Source organism: Lactuca virosa, chromosome 9 (assembly GCF_052849685.1).
Source record: "Lactuca virosa cultivar CGN04683 chromosome 9, Lactuca_virosa_CGN04683_v6, whole genome shotgun sequence".
NCBI classification, from domain to species: domain Eukaryota; kingdom Viridiplantae; phylum Streptophyta; class Magnoliopsida; order Asterales; family Asteraceae; genus Lactuca; species Lactuca virosa.
Window position 1 is genome coordinate 18332708 of NC_136434.1, and position 12637 is coordinate 18345344.

Here is a 12637-nt window from a genome sequence, read left to right on the forward strand (position 1 = left end):
ATGGACTGGAATTGAGATGGTGGTGTTCTCGGTGGTGTCAAGGTGATAACCTGATGGTGATGTTGAGGGTGAAGGAGTGTTGAACCCGTGAACGGAGATGAACAGTCTGGTGTGCGCTTTATACATGATAGGATACTCCCGTGAGATAATAGAGTTTTCCAAGTGGCTTCTGGACAACAACAAATATTTATTGGCTAAATCCTTGAAGATAGGTGCTAAAGAAAGGTAGGCGATTAAAGAACTTATACATCACCTATTTGTTTGTAATTCAAATGCAGGTTGTGAAACAAGAAACATATGTTGATGGTAGTGATCTTGGTTATTTAGAGTTGTTTTGTTTTTCAAATTGAATATAGAAGTAGATGAAGAGATTAAAAGCTCTGTTAGTGAAGAATCTGTTAGTATATTAGAGTATCCAGTTGTATTTAGAGTTCATGATTTGGTAATTTAAAGCCAAAGAATAATAAACTGAAACAAGTATAAAGAATTTGAAGTAGTCAATGATTTTGACTTTTTTTTTATGGAATTAATCGAGTGTTTTATTCAAATGATACGGTTGGGGTGGGGTAAGGAGGAATTCTTATATATATATATATATATATATATATATATATATATATATAGTTAAATAAGAAAAAAATAAATGAAATTAAAATGGGCAAAAAAGTCATTTTATTTGGCTCGGGACCAACTATGCAAGTTTTAGAAACCAAAGGGACCGTATTCATAAAAAAAATTAGCTGGAATTGAAATTGTGATTTTTGGTAAAGCATGGGGACCATTTATGTAATTTTGTCTATATTAAATTTCAAAAAAAAAATGATGAAGAAAAAAAAAACTTTAATTCATATTTTGCATTGATCTGAGACTCTCAGAGGCTAGACGTGGCGCTGTATTAATCATCCAAAAATAAAAGAAACTAAAATAGTAAATGAAAATGATGAGAAAACAAAACAAACAACCACCCAACACCATGGTGATACTACTACAACTTTAGCTGCCGCCGACTGCTGGTTCTCCGGCGACTGTTGAGTGAGCCGACGACATGTCTGCGATGGCGCAGCTCGCTATCGTCACTGCCGCTTGTACTAATCTACATCAAACTTCCAAATGCTTCGGTTTTACCTTCCACATCGACGGCCACAAATTGGCCTCCGTCTTCACCACCACCAGCAGCCGTGATACTGCTACAATCAGGAGCAGAAAGAAAGCTCCTCTATTGGTCACTTGCTCTGTATCTAAGCCGTCGTCCTCCACCGAAATCAGGTAATTCGCTCTTCCACACACACTCACACTTATATGATGAGATGGATCGAATTGCTCTGTACGAATTGCACGTCTTGTGATCCTTGCTGGACCTTCAAACTTAGTGAAATGTTTACGACTTATTTTTGTGTTCGATTTTAAGATATTAGTTTCGACAGTATCCAGATTCAGTTACTATAAGTTTGTGAAGTAAAAGAAATTAAGCCCTCCCTGAATAACTGAATTCTTGATTTCTTGTAAACATTAATCAATCAAAATCAAATTCTTGGTTTGTTTGGTCTTCAGTTCAACAGCCAGGATCAGGAGTGAAGTTCTTACTCCTTTCAGATCAGTGAGGATGTTTTTCTATATCGCTTTCATTGCACAAGCTTCTCTTGGTGGACTGATAGCCACCACACAACTCATTGGTGCTCTGGCTAATCCTTCAAGAGCAGATTCAGTGATTGATATTGCCAAAGGCCTAGGCATAGACATAGGAGCTGCATCTCTCTTTGCATTCCTATATTACAGAGAGAACAAAATCAAGAATGCCCAAATGGCCAGGCTCTCAAGAGAAGAAAACCTCTCAAACCTTAAACTGCGTGTAGATGAAAAGAAGACAATTACTGTTAGTGAACTTAGAGGATTTGCACGTCTTGTGATCCTTGCTGGACCTTCATCTTTCATTACAGAGGCCTTCAAACTTAGTGAAACATTTACTGAACAACTCATAGAAAGAGGTGTGCTTGTGGTGCCTCTTTCAACAGATGGAAATGTACCTACTTTTGAGTTTGATGAGACTGAAGAAATGAAGGAGTTAACAAACAAAAGAAGAAGACTCTGGCAGCTTGTACCTCTTCTTACACCAGAATGGTCCGAGTAAGTGCCTTAACTTAACTAATGGTACAAATTGTGGTCACTAACTTTTTTTTTTTTTTTTTTTTTTTCTCATATGCTAAACATTTTTGCATACTCCAGGTGGCTAGATGATCAGAAAAAACTGGCCAATGTATCACCTGAATCTCCTGTGTAAGCCTTTTCTTTTTCTTATTAATTATTTATGAATATTGCATGCACAAGGTATCGTTGTTTTTTCACATTCACAAATGACAAGAAGAATTTATAAAATTGGTGAATTTGAAGGTATTTATCTCTACGAATGGATGGTCGTGTTCGTGGGAGTGGTGTGGGGTACCCACCTTGGAATGCTTTTGTAGCACAGTTACCTCCAGTAAAAGGAATGTGGTCTGGACTTCTTGATGGAATGGATGGAAGAGTTCTTTGAAAATTCATTTATTACTTTTCAAATTTATCAAGGTTTGACTCATCTTCAGCAATGCCCTCAACTTAATGCATTTTTTCTTAGGCAGTTTTAGGATTGGTAGTATGATGAAATCTAGAAAGGAATGGAATGGTTCTTTCCATTTTTTTATGGTTCCAAAATGGAATGGACAATGTGGCTCTTCCACTTTGTTTAATTTTCATTCCTTAGCCATGGGGTGTTTTTTTTACCTTTCCATCGTGGAATGGAATGAACAATTGCAGTCTAATTCATTTTTGTTTATGTAACTTTTAATGACACGTTTTTTTTTTTTTTTGAAAAATGTTCATTGTTTCGATTAAATTACTATTTTACTTTCATTCATTAGACCATCTATTCCAATACTATTTAATTATCTCCATTTGTTGCTCCGATTTACTTCACTGAAACCAACAAATGGGTGATTCATCTTATCAATCATCATAGTCAAAGTTGATTTCAAGTAGAACTCTCATTCATTCATTTGATGGTGTTTATTTTGCAGAAATTCAAGTCTTTGGAGAGCCAGAGCAGATAACAAGATGAATATATATATATATATATATATATATATATATATATATATATATATATATATATATGTACACAACAGCTTTGTCAATTAAAAGAGAGATATCAACTAATTTCTCAGAATGTGGTTTTTGTATAGCGTATATAGTAGTATACCATATGAATTTTCTAGAACAACCTTTCTTATATTGAAACTACTTTTATCATACTAACGATTCACATAACAATATATCTTTCTTTATCATATGTTCATTGAAATAAATATTATATAGAAGTCTAGTAACCCATAATTAAGTGGTATGTATAACTATATATATGCATGATGATATTTTATGATCGAAGCAAAGGGATAGCAAACAATATATTTGATCAAATTTAGGCACTCGAGGAACTGAGAAACTATTTTTACAAATTCATTGGCAAAAAAAGACTGAAATAAAAGGAATTGTAGAATGACACATGCACAAGAAGCTCATCTAAACTTCCTTGATCTCATCCAATGCATAGTTGTTTGTGGAAACATTTGCATAATTCACTTTGTTGAACCTCACAACAACTGGATAGCGACTCTTTGGATCCTGCACATCACATTAATTACACTCTATCAATAATTCAACATCAACAACCACTTTTGCACAAAAAAATGAAAACAAAGAAAAAAAAAGCTTTACCTGATCAACGGTCACAACTGAGCCTACACCTTTAAACCAGTAGGACTCCTTCCGGAGGATTCTCACCTGAAATTGTTTTGGATAATAGTTAACACAGGTTTAATATTTGTAGGAAAGAAAAAAAGTTAGGTTAATTTTGTTGTTGTGGAATAATTAATTACCTTGGCCCCTCTCTTGGGACCAATCGGAGGTGGCTTTGGTGCAGCTTCAGTAGTGGCAGCCGGTGGTGCCGCCGCCGCCGCCTCCTCGGCAGCCTTTACAACCACCAGTCTGGAAGACTTGGTGTTCTTGGAGTTGGATGAAAACTTAACCATGGTGCACTTGGCCATGGTTGTGTTGGAGGTTACATTTGGTGCCACCACGAATCCAGTAGCAGCAGATGCCATGTTGCAGCTTGACATTTTCTTTCTCTAAACAGGTATGAATATTGAATTGAATACTGCTTCTTTTTTTCTTTTTCTTCGTTTCTCGAGTTGTTTTGGTGATGATGAACAATTTTAACTAATTGAAATTCAGTGGCTTTTTAGTTAATTTTGGGGGATCTTTTTCTTGGAGGATATCAGTGATTGGAAGTAGACTCAATGCTCTACCCAGTTAAGTATTGCCACATGGACATCCATATCCGTTATAAGGATAATGTTATCCCACATCATTTCCTTTTTAGTCTAGCTACCCTTGTGTGTATTTATTTTTTGTAATATAATTTTCAAGAATCGATTATAATTAGACACGTAACCTAAATTACCTAATTATTCTTATCACCAAAGTCAGTTTTATATAGGTGGCTTTATTATTTGATGATAAGTTTAAAAAACATTTAATAGGAAACACATATTTTTAAAATTAAAATTTAACTTTCAAAAAAGAATTGTTGAGAGCGGGATTTGAACCCACGCCCTTTCGGACCAGAACCTTAATCTGGCGCCTTAGACCAACTCGGCCATCTCAACAGATGACACCGTTCTTACAATTAAGTTACATATCCAATAAACATGATGGTCTCTCAACTTCCTCACAGCTCTCACAAAGTCACATCCAATTTCCCATTGGTTGCAATGTAGTAACGCTAAAGCTGCAGCCTGCATCCTTAAGTTTGAAAGAAAAATTGTCGGATTTATAATAAATGCTCTCGAATTTGAAAGAAAGCAAAATTTAATAAGTTTTTCGTCATGTTTTTAAATTGAAAGAGCTATAAATTATAACAAATATTCTTTATATGTTCTTGAGTTTTAAAGAGACGAAAATGTCATTTCTTTCATGTTGGAATAAATGAAGAGGAAAAAAAATTTACAAATGAAAAGTGACCTGTAATCAATTGTCAATATTGTTTATATTTTGTATTTTTTATACATTATTGACCATTAAATTTTTATTTTGTATTTTAATTATATTCTTATGACTGGTTATAGTAAGTTAACGTTTAATCGACAACTTGACATATATGTGACATCTATGTGATATATGAGATTGAGAAAATTACTTAAGAGGATAACCGACTGTCACCTTTTTCACATTTGATCCTTTTTTGTACACGACTAATCATTAATCTCTCATTTTGTATTCAAATTATACATGTATCGCTTACAATAACCAGTATTGTTGGTTTCATCTCTTCATCTCTCAGAATACAACCGTTACAGCCAAACCCTCACAAATTATTGTCGATCATAAGGGTTTAATTTGAACACGAAATGTGAGTTTAATGGTCAATGGTGTACAAAAAGGGATCACATGTGAACAAAAATGACAATCGATTATCCTTTTAAGTCATTTTTCCCAATTTTATGTCACATATGCCACGTATATGTCAATTGAGCATTAAGCTACTACAATCGGTCTTAAGGGTATAATTTGAACACAAAAAAAAAAAAAAAAAAGTTTAATGGTCAGTAATGTATAAAAAAATTGACAAAATATAAAATACTAATAATTGGTATTTTCCCTTCCAAAAAACATATGGATGTGAATTAGCTCCTCGAAGAAATGAATTATGGCCATATTTTTTTGGATATTTTAGTAAGATTGTTTTTTATGTACAACACTATAATTTCACGAAAATTTTAAAATACAATGTTTTAATATAAAAAAAGTTAATGTGCAATGATGTAATATAAATGACTTATGAAAATCCGATGTTATAACAAATAAATGAAAGTATGTTGTTATTTCTTGCTTTTAACATATACCTTATTTTTACTTTGAAAACTCAGTCTTCTTGTATTTATAATGTTGGTAGTGAAAAGAAATACTTGAATTAACTTACTTATAATTTTGAGATTATATAATATTAAACGCCTGCTTGTCAAGAGCTCGAACCGAAAACTCTACATATCTTGTTATTGTAAGTACAATATACATATCAAGACATTGAAATTGCATGTATGGTATAGGACATCTAATTTATAATTTGTCTCGTCAAAAACCAACATTATAAATACATGAAGACTAACTTAAAGTAAGAAAGTTTCAAAAATAATTTCACTAAATATAACAATGCTCGTTCGTGCCCCCACATTAAATTTCTAAAATTTAATAGCAATAACGAACAATGAAGTCAGCTAAACGACGAATCTACTAAAATAAGAAGCATCAGTCTATCTTACTAGGTTTGGTTCCCCAAAGGACATGTAGACTAATAGAACACACATGGATGCATAAAGAGAAGCAACAAATGTGTATTGTGTATATGAACACAAAAACTCTCATGTCCATCATATTTTTGCCTCTCCAACACTATAAAGAGGTTTAGTGTATGAGGACCAATAGTTTCTTCATAGGGCTTCAAAGTTTTTCTCGATTTCCATGAGTTGTTTGGGATCATCGTCCACTAATCGCCTACAATTATAAGCAAACTCAATACTTCATCAAACAGTTGATAACATCAGAAATAATGACAACTTATCATTTATTCTTGAATCACAGTTAGCCAACTGGCATCTAACGCCTTGTTCCCGAGTTCCACTTAAGGAGAGAAATGGGAGGATACGGAGGGAGAGTGAGAGGTGTCGAAGGAAAATCGTGTTCCCGAGTTTCATTAATGGAAGGAAAGTGAGGGGAGGGGAAAGATTTTGGAGTCATATTTTCCTTCCAAATTTTCCTCCCAAATTGGACGGATTTGGGAAGAAAGTGAGGGGAAGGAAAATTTTTAGTTTTATTTTCTTTTTCCTCCTAACTCGGGAACACAAAAACTTAAAATTTTTCTTTCATTTCTTTTCATTTCCTTCGAACTCGGGAATACGGAATAATGAATATTTTCCTTCACCTCCCTTTCTTTCCGTCAAAATTTTCCTTCCCTTTCCTTTAATGAATTTACAAAAAAAACTCGGGAACAAGGCGTAAATCTAACTATTTGTAAAAAATGTCAAAAATAACGACTACTGAATCATTTAATCTCGAATGAAAGTTGCCAAAAAAACCTTTGAAATCCATACAAGAAAAGTTTTGAATTCTTAATTGAATGGATTATTGATGGGAAATTATGTCAAGATATATAAGGGTCTGAGTGGATGTAATTGAATGGATTATTGTCAAGGTGTTTATATTATTTCGTAGTATTATATATCTAGATGTAGTATTTAACTATTTATTAACACTTTGAAAAAGAGATATATATTATTGAGTTTATTTCCACTTCAGATATTAATCAGTGACGTTTTTTGAATTTGTTATTTATAGTAGTAAAAAATTAACATAATAAAATTCATTAAAACTATAAATATTTTAATAAATAGTTATTTTTAAGTTATTTTTTTTAAAATAAATTAAAAGTGTAAGCTTTTTTAAAAGATGTATGTTATTAAAAGTCACATTGAAATGTGAAAAAAAGTAAGAAATGATATCCCATGGTGGTGTGCTCTTCTGAGTGGGTGTGTGTTGTGCCAAAGGCATGCGTATAGTATAGAAAGATTCTCATCCAAGGACACCGGAATAAGGGTTTAATGACCTAAGTCTGGCTGCTAGAGATAAATCGATGTACTTACCTTACCAGCCTCATACATCTTCCCTGGTCCCTGCTCATTGCAAGGAGGAACGAAAGACTTTTGATGCTGTCCCAGAGCCGGCTTGGAGGGATCCCGATATCGATATGCTCTGCTGGAATATACAGATAAAATATGGATCGGATCATTGCCCGGATACACTCGTCCCTTCTTTCTCCGTCTAGATGCCCGGAGAGGATGAAACAAAAAAGGTTGTTATTTGCCGTTCATTGTCTCGGTTCGGCTCAGACTTACAAATTGTAAGGAATAACATTCCTTAAAATGGTTCGTTTCATTAGACTAAACAAATGTTTTTTTTCCATGGAATTAACCATTCAGTTTCTTTTCTAACTTTATCATTAGAATGATATGATTAAGTGTAAGAGTTTCAACCTCACTTGACACCAGATTGAAATGATTTTGTAAGTAAAACCATGTTGTTTAATAAAAAAAATTATTAGCTTATCGAATGGTATGATATATTCTAGGTTTGAGCACATAGGACAAATACTCGATCTCAAATGGGCCCCGTATCGTACCGATAGGGGCAGACCCAAGAATTTTCCAAAAATGGGACAATTTTTTTTATAACTTTTTATGGGGGGGGGGGCAAATATTTTTGGAGAGTCAAAATATATAATTTTAGAAGGTTAAAATATAATATTTTTTTTGAAAAAAAACCTATTTTTTAATTAAATTTTTTTTTTGTTGTGGGGGCAACTGCCCCCACTGTAGGATCGCCAATGTGTACCGAGACCGATGCCTATTAAGCATATCTGGTCGGTCCGATACTGGTTCTATGAATTTGGAGAAAAATGTATTAGCTTCCGGTACTACGGAAAACTCTAGAAAAAAAAAATGGTCTTGAATGTAAGCATGATATGTTTTGATTATGGGTATCGCTATCCATTCAAGCTTGCTTTTCAACCAGGATAAGGCTTTAGTGTGTAGACTCTTGAGGATAAAGGTTGTAGAACGTTGTAGATTGAAGTTGCATAGCAGAAGAGGAGTAAGGCATCAACTTCGGTTCTAAGCAGCTACACCCTTTGTTCATCTAGTTTCTTGGAAAGAAAGTTTGTATGTTTATGGTCGACTTATGTCGTTGATGTCGTGGACTTAGTTTGATTACTTAAACCAAGCGAACAACTTTAAATTTGTATGTTCTTTTTTAATATTTTGAATATCTGATCGTTTAGATAATTGTGTTTGTGAGCTTTTATGGAAGTCCTTAATCCTAACAATAGAGAGAAAGGTCCAAATTATTAAAAGGTCTTAGGATCAAAGTAGAAAAAAAAAATAATAGTAATTTTTGAATAAAATAAAACTTTATTACCTTCTTTAAACAATCTATGTCGGTGTTTAAACAAAGGGACTTAATGTGACAATTGTGTTTTTTAAACAATATAACGTGCAAATATTTTAGCTCTCACTTTTCAGAAACTCTTCAAGTAATTGAATCTACGCGCGTGTATTACCCGAGCACGAAAAATACGTAGAACGATGTTTTGTTACCCTTCCTAGTCTTTTTATTTTTATTTTTTTAATTTTTTTTTTGTCACGTAAAAGAAAAACCTAAATTGAAGAAACTATCGGCTCTCTCTGCAAGACATTGAATCAGCTTGCATCGCTGGAGGTTTTGTTTACCGGAATCTGCTTTTACAGTCCAACGGTAAGCTTCTCAATATATCTAACCTCAATATATCTATAAAAAACTAGGAGTTGTTCAAATTAGTGTATTCGAATTTAAAACCCTAATTATGCTTGGTACTTGGCAGGGATGAAATTTTCGATTAACTAGAATAGAATAGAGATGGTATTATTTCGTCTTGCAATTTATGTAATTTTATGATTGACTGATGGATTACTTGATTGGTTGGTCTCCCATTCCATAATTTGCTTAGAGAAATGTAAATCATTTTATGGGTTGAGGGCAATTCAGACAGACTGTTGTACTCATCATGAAAGTATACCCTTTTTTTTTTTTTACTACCTTCTTGGTCTGAAAGTGAATGAGGCTTTTGTTTAAGTTCAAGATAAGGAGATAACATGGTTTCAGTTGTTTCACTTCACATTCAAAGAGATGGATATGTTTAGCTAATATTCAAAGCTGTGTTCCCTTTTCAGGTTTGTGTGTTACTAGTATTTGCAAGCAATCATGGATTGGGGTTTTGTGAATAGAAACTGGGAAAAATGGGCATGTAACAATGTTGGTTTTGATGGTATGCAAAATTGCAAATGCAATAACATTTCACTTGGGTATCTAATTTCTTGCTGTTCTTTTCACAATGCTTATGTTGATTTGTAAGTTACAGGTGAACCATTAAAGGCTGCTCTCCTAATCAATTATGACCCAACTGGACCTTCTCGCCTGCTGTCTACAATGTAAGGAAAGTTCTGAAGCATCCATATGTCTTTTATGAATGCCAATGGTGATTTGAAGATAGATAGATGTTGATGCTTTTTGTAGTGCAGAGGAGGAAGGTATAGAAGCAGACCCCATTGAAGTAGGCGAGTTTGTGAACTTCATCAAACGAGGCAATTACCAGAGTGAAAGCTTCTTTATTGAATCAAATCAATGTAAGTTGTTAAACGTTATAGATTCTTCTTGATAGAAGAGAAATTTTACAACTACTGGTTTTGGTGGCAGATGTGGTTACATCAATACACGAGAGTTGGTTTTGTGGAAGGTGCATGAACACTTCAAAGCCTGCGGGTGAAGGAGCTATAGTCTACAAGACGCCATCTTTTCTCTTTGTTGCCTTGTAAGAAAACCAACAACTTTTCTGTATTCTATTTTATTTTATTTTTTTTACTGCAATTTTTTATTTTTAATTTTTTAATGCAATGGTAGATATGAAGGCTCCATTGGTGCTGCATCTCGTGCAATGGCTGCAGTTGACCGTTTTGCATGCCAATTGGAACGAAGAAATTTTTGATAATGAATGTACAACCCATCTACTCCTTCCTTTTCTCCATTTCTTATCCATAAACTTCAATTTCTGGGAAGCAAAGTTCGACTATTTTGGTCTCTGTCACATTTTGATAACTTAAATACATATAGGATTAGGACCAGGTTAATTTCCATATGAGGGCATAATAGTAAAACTCTTAACCCCGACCCCGATTTGAGGTGAACAATTCAATGTTTTCAATGTTTGGTTTGTGCATAGAATAGAGCAAGACCTTGTGAAATCTGTTGCATTGCCCAATTTAACATAAAAGGGTGACCAACTTTCTAAAATGTTTAAAAAACACCCTCCCAACTAAAAAATCGTCATTATAAAGTAACTAACTAATATTAACTTTTTTAATAGACCACCCACCAGGAATAACCCGTTGCGTAGGTAGGTAAAAAGCCAGATAAGCATGGTGAAAATATATTATTACTCTTGAAAGATTTTTTTCCCTATTAGCTACTATCAATGAAAATATATAATAATACTATTGAAAGATATAATATTAGCTCCTATCAACGAAATATTTGATATATATTTGGATCTTCCAATTAGCTCTGATCTTTTTTCCATCACCCAAGAAACACGAAGAAATTTGGGTATTTGTTTATATGTGAAATTGTTAGTGTTGTGATCGCATCATCATCTACTATGTCATGGCATTGATTAAATATTTCTAGATTATGTGGCATCATAATCTCACCCTCAAGATTCAAACACTATCTAGTAGGGGTGTTGATCAGGTATAACTTTCGGGTTTCAGGTAGTTTGGGTTTTTTCAAATAAAAAAAATAACCGATAACCGAACCGTATTAAATTCTAGGATTCGGTTGTTGGTAATTCAGGTATTAGGTTTTGCGTTCGAGTATTACCCAAAAAAATTGCTAAAAATTATAAATAAAAAGTATTTAGCATGTTATCTAAGTTATAAGGACTAGTTATGTAAATATATTTTAATTAACAAAAAGAAACATCAGCTCTTTTCAAATTTAACAGGATAACAATGTTTTAAAAACTGGTTTTTTAGTTGAACTAATATAGTGGCCGGTTCAACCGCTCGTAGTAGTGTGCGTCGTCGGCCTTCGAGTTGTATGCACTCTTGATAACCATATCGGCCGAGCTGTTCAATTTTCTTTGGAAATGGGTTGTTTTTAACGGGCTAAGTGAAATCCAACTATTCAAGTAAAATAAACTGATTCAAACATGTTTTTATCGGTGTGATTTTTATCACGCTGGTTCAACCCGGTTTTTGAAGAAATCGTCCGGTTCGATCCGGTGTAGAAGTTGGCATACAACCAATCATTGTTGAACCGCTTCCGTCTCCGATTCCCGATCCGACTGGTTTGAACCGGTTTTTAAAACATTGTAGTAAAGGGTTCCTTTCGGCTTGTCTATTATCTCCTAACTTCTAAGTAATTGTTAACGCAATCTCAATATATTTCATAGCAACTAAAAATGTTGACCAAAGCTCAATATCATCTATAAAGGACCGTAGATATTATCTACTCAAGAGTCAAGACCAAACATAGTTTATATCTACTTTTAATAGTTATTATAGCTAATGTATTACCTTGGTTATTAGTTTTTTTTCTAAAAAAATCGGGTATATCCGGATTTTTTTATACCTACCTGGTACCCGAACTAATTAAATATCGGGTTAACCAATTACCCGAAACCCGAATTATCCGACCCAAACTACCCAAATTGAAAACGGGTCCGTCGGTTTAATCAGGTATTGGTTGTTTTCAATGAGCCTACTATCCGCCTCCTATTGCCTTGTTTGGCTATCTGTTCTTTTGTTACAGATTTAGTAAACAACTTCAACACTACTATTTGGATCACCATGTTCTTGTCTCGTCACACATAAAGGGCCATTGTCGGTCTTTAAAACACATCAGCAAATACTAGGGTTGATAATTGATAACACGACACGACAAAATTGAGATGAAACTCAAATTT

The 12637-nt window shown here is 33.8% G+C and overlaps 3 protein-coding genes and 1 non-coding gene across 7 annotated transcripts; 2 read left to right on the top strand and 2 right to left on the bottom strand.

Moving 5' to 3' along the window:
- Nucleotides 1-923: 923 nt before the first annotated feature.
- On the top strand, nucleotides 924-4242 carry LOC145136426 (LOW PSII ACCUMULATION-like protein). 3 transcript variants are annotated; one of them, XR_013720449.1, is made up of 6 exons: nucleotides 924-1266; nucleotides 1552-2124; nucleotides 2224-2274; nucleotides 2389-2562; nucleotides 3051-3091; nucleotides 3128-4242. XR_013720449.1 is itself a non-coding variant. In XM_079070547.1 (4 exons), exons 1-4 carry the CDS (start codon nucleotides 1046-1048, stop codon nucleotides 2528-2530), a joined length of 987 nt encoding a protein of 328 aa, XP_078926673.1. In that variant the 5' UTR covers nucleotides 924-1045; the 3' UTR covers nucleotides 2531-2839. The 3 variants fall into 3 exon arrangements, 1 of the variants encoding a protein (XP_078926673.1); XR_013720447.1 differs by having other exon boundaries at nucleotides 3140-4242; XM_079070547.1 differs by lacking the exons at nucleotides 3051-3091; nucleotides 3128-4242 and having other exon boundaries at nucleotides 2389-2839.
- On the bottom strand, nucleotides 3427-4148 carry LOC145136427 (photosystem I reaction center subunit IV A, chloroplastic-like). The gene is made up of 3 exons (XM_079070548.1): nucleotides 3909-4148; nucleotides 3748-3813; nucleotides 3427-3654 (listed from the first exon to the last, which is right to left on the bottom strand). Exons 1-3 carry the CDS (start codon nucleotides 4146-4148, stop codon nucleotides 3553-3555), a joined length of 408 nt encoding a protein of 135 aa, XP_078926674.1. The 3' UTR covers nucleotides 3427-3552.
- A 374-nt stretch (nucleotides 4243-4616) lies between the features above and the next one.
- On the bottom strand, nucleotides 4617-4697 carry TRNAL-AAG (transfer RNA leucine (anticodon AAG)). The gene has a single exon. It is a non-coding gene; the product is annotated as a tRNA-Leu (tRNA).
- A 4479-nt stretch (nucleotides 4698-9176) lies between these two features.
- LOC145138482 (Profilin family protein) lies at nucleotides 9177-10916 on the top strand. Of its 2 annotated transcripts, none has more exons than XM_079072569.1 (6): nucleotides 9177-9393; nucleotides 9849-9943; nucleotides 10031-10106; nucleotides 10192-10301; nucleotides 10372-10486; nucleotides 10576-10916. In XM_079072569.1, the coding sequence occupies exons 2-6, from the start codon at nucleotides 9880-9882 to the stop codon at nucleotides 10658-10660; spliced, it is 450 nt and encodes a 149-aa protein (XP_078928695.1). In that variant the 5' UTR covers nucleotides 9177-9393; nucleotides 9849-9879; the 3' UTR covers nucleotides 10661-10916. The 2 variants fall into 2 exon arrangements, with proteins under 2 accessions (XP_078928695.1, XP_078928696.1); XM_079072570.1 differs by having other exon boundaries at nucleotides 9182-9393; nucleotides 10037-10106.
- Nucleotides 10917-12637: the final 1721 nt, after the last annotated feature.

What these genes read in the sequence shown, in the direction of transcription:
- LOC145136427 (XM_079070548.1), bottom strand. Translation starts at nt 4,148, where the DNA reads ATGTCAAGCTGCAACATGGCATCTGCTGCTACTGGATTCGTGGTGGCA. An exon ending in GTCCCAAGAGAGGGGCCAAG is followed by an intron (nt 3,814 to 3,908) that starts GTAATTAATTAT and finishes AAACAATTTCAG; the next exon opens with GTGAGAATCCTCCGGAAGGA. An exon ending in CAGTTGTGACCGTTGATCAG is followed by an intron (nt 3,655 to 3,747) that starts GTAAAGCTTTTT and finishes TGTGATGTGCAG; the next exon opens with GATCCAAAGAGTCGCTATCC.
- LOC145138482 (XM_079072569.1), top strand. Translation starts at nt 9,880, where the DNA reads ATGGATTGGGGTTTTGTGAATAGAAACTGGGAAAAATGGGCATGTAAC. An exon ending in TCTCGCCTGCTGTCTACAAT is followed by an intron (nt 10,107 to 10,191) that starts GTAAGGAAAGTT and finishes TGCTTTTTGTAG; the next exon opens with TGCAGAGGAGGAAGGTATAG. An exon ending in TCTTTTCTCTTTGTTGCCTT is followed by an intron (nt 10,487 to 10,575) that starts GTAAGAAAACCA and finishes ATGCAATGGTAG; the next exon opens with ATATGAAGGCTCCATTGGTG.
- LOC145136426 (XM_079070547.1), top strand. Translation starts at nt 1,046, where the DNA reads ATGTCTGCGATGGCGCAGCTCGCTATCGTCACTGCCGCTTGTACTAAT. An exon ending in CTTACACCAGAATGGTCCGA is followed by an intron (nt 2,125 to 2,223) that starts GTAAGTGCCTTA and finishes TGCATACTCCAG; the next exon opens with GTGGCTAGATGATCAGAAAA. An exon ending in GTATCACCTGAATCTCCTGT is followed by an intron (nt 2,275 to 2,388) that starts GTAAGCCTTTTC and finishes GTGAATTTGAAG; the next exon opens with GTATTTATCTCTACGAATGG.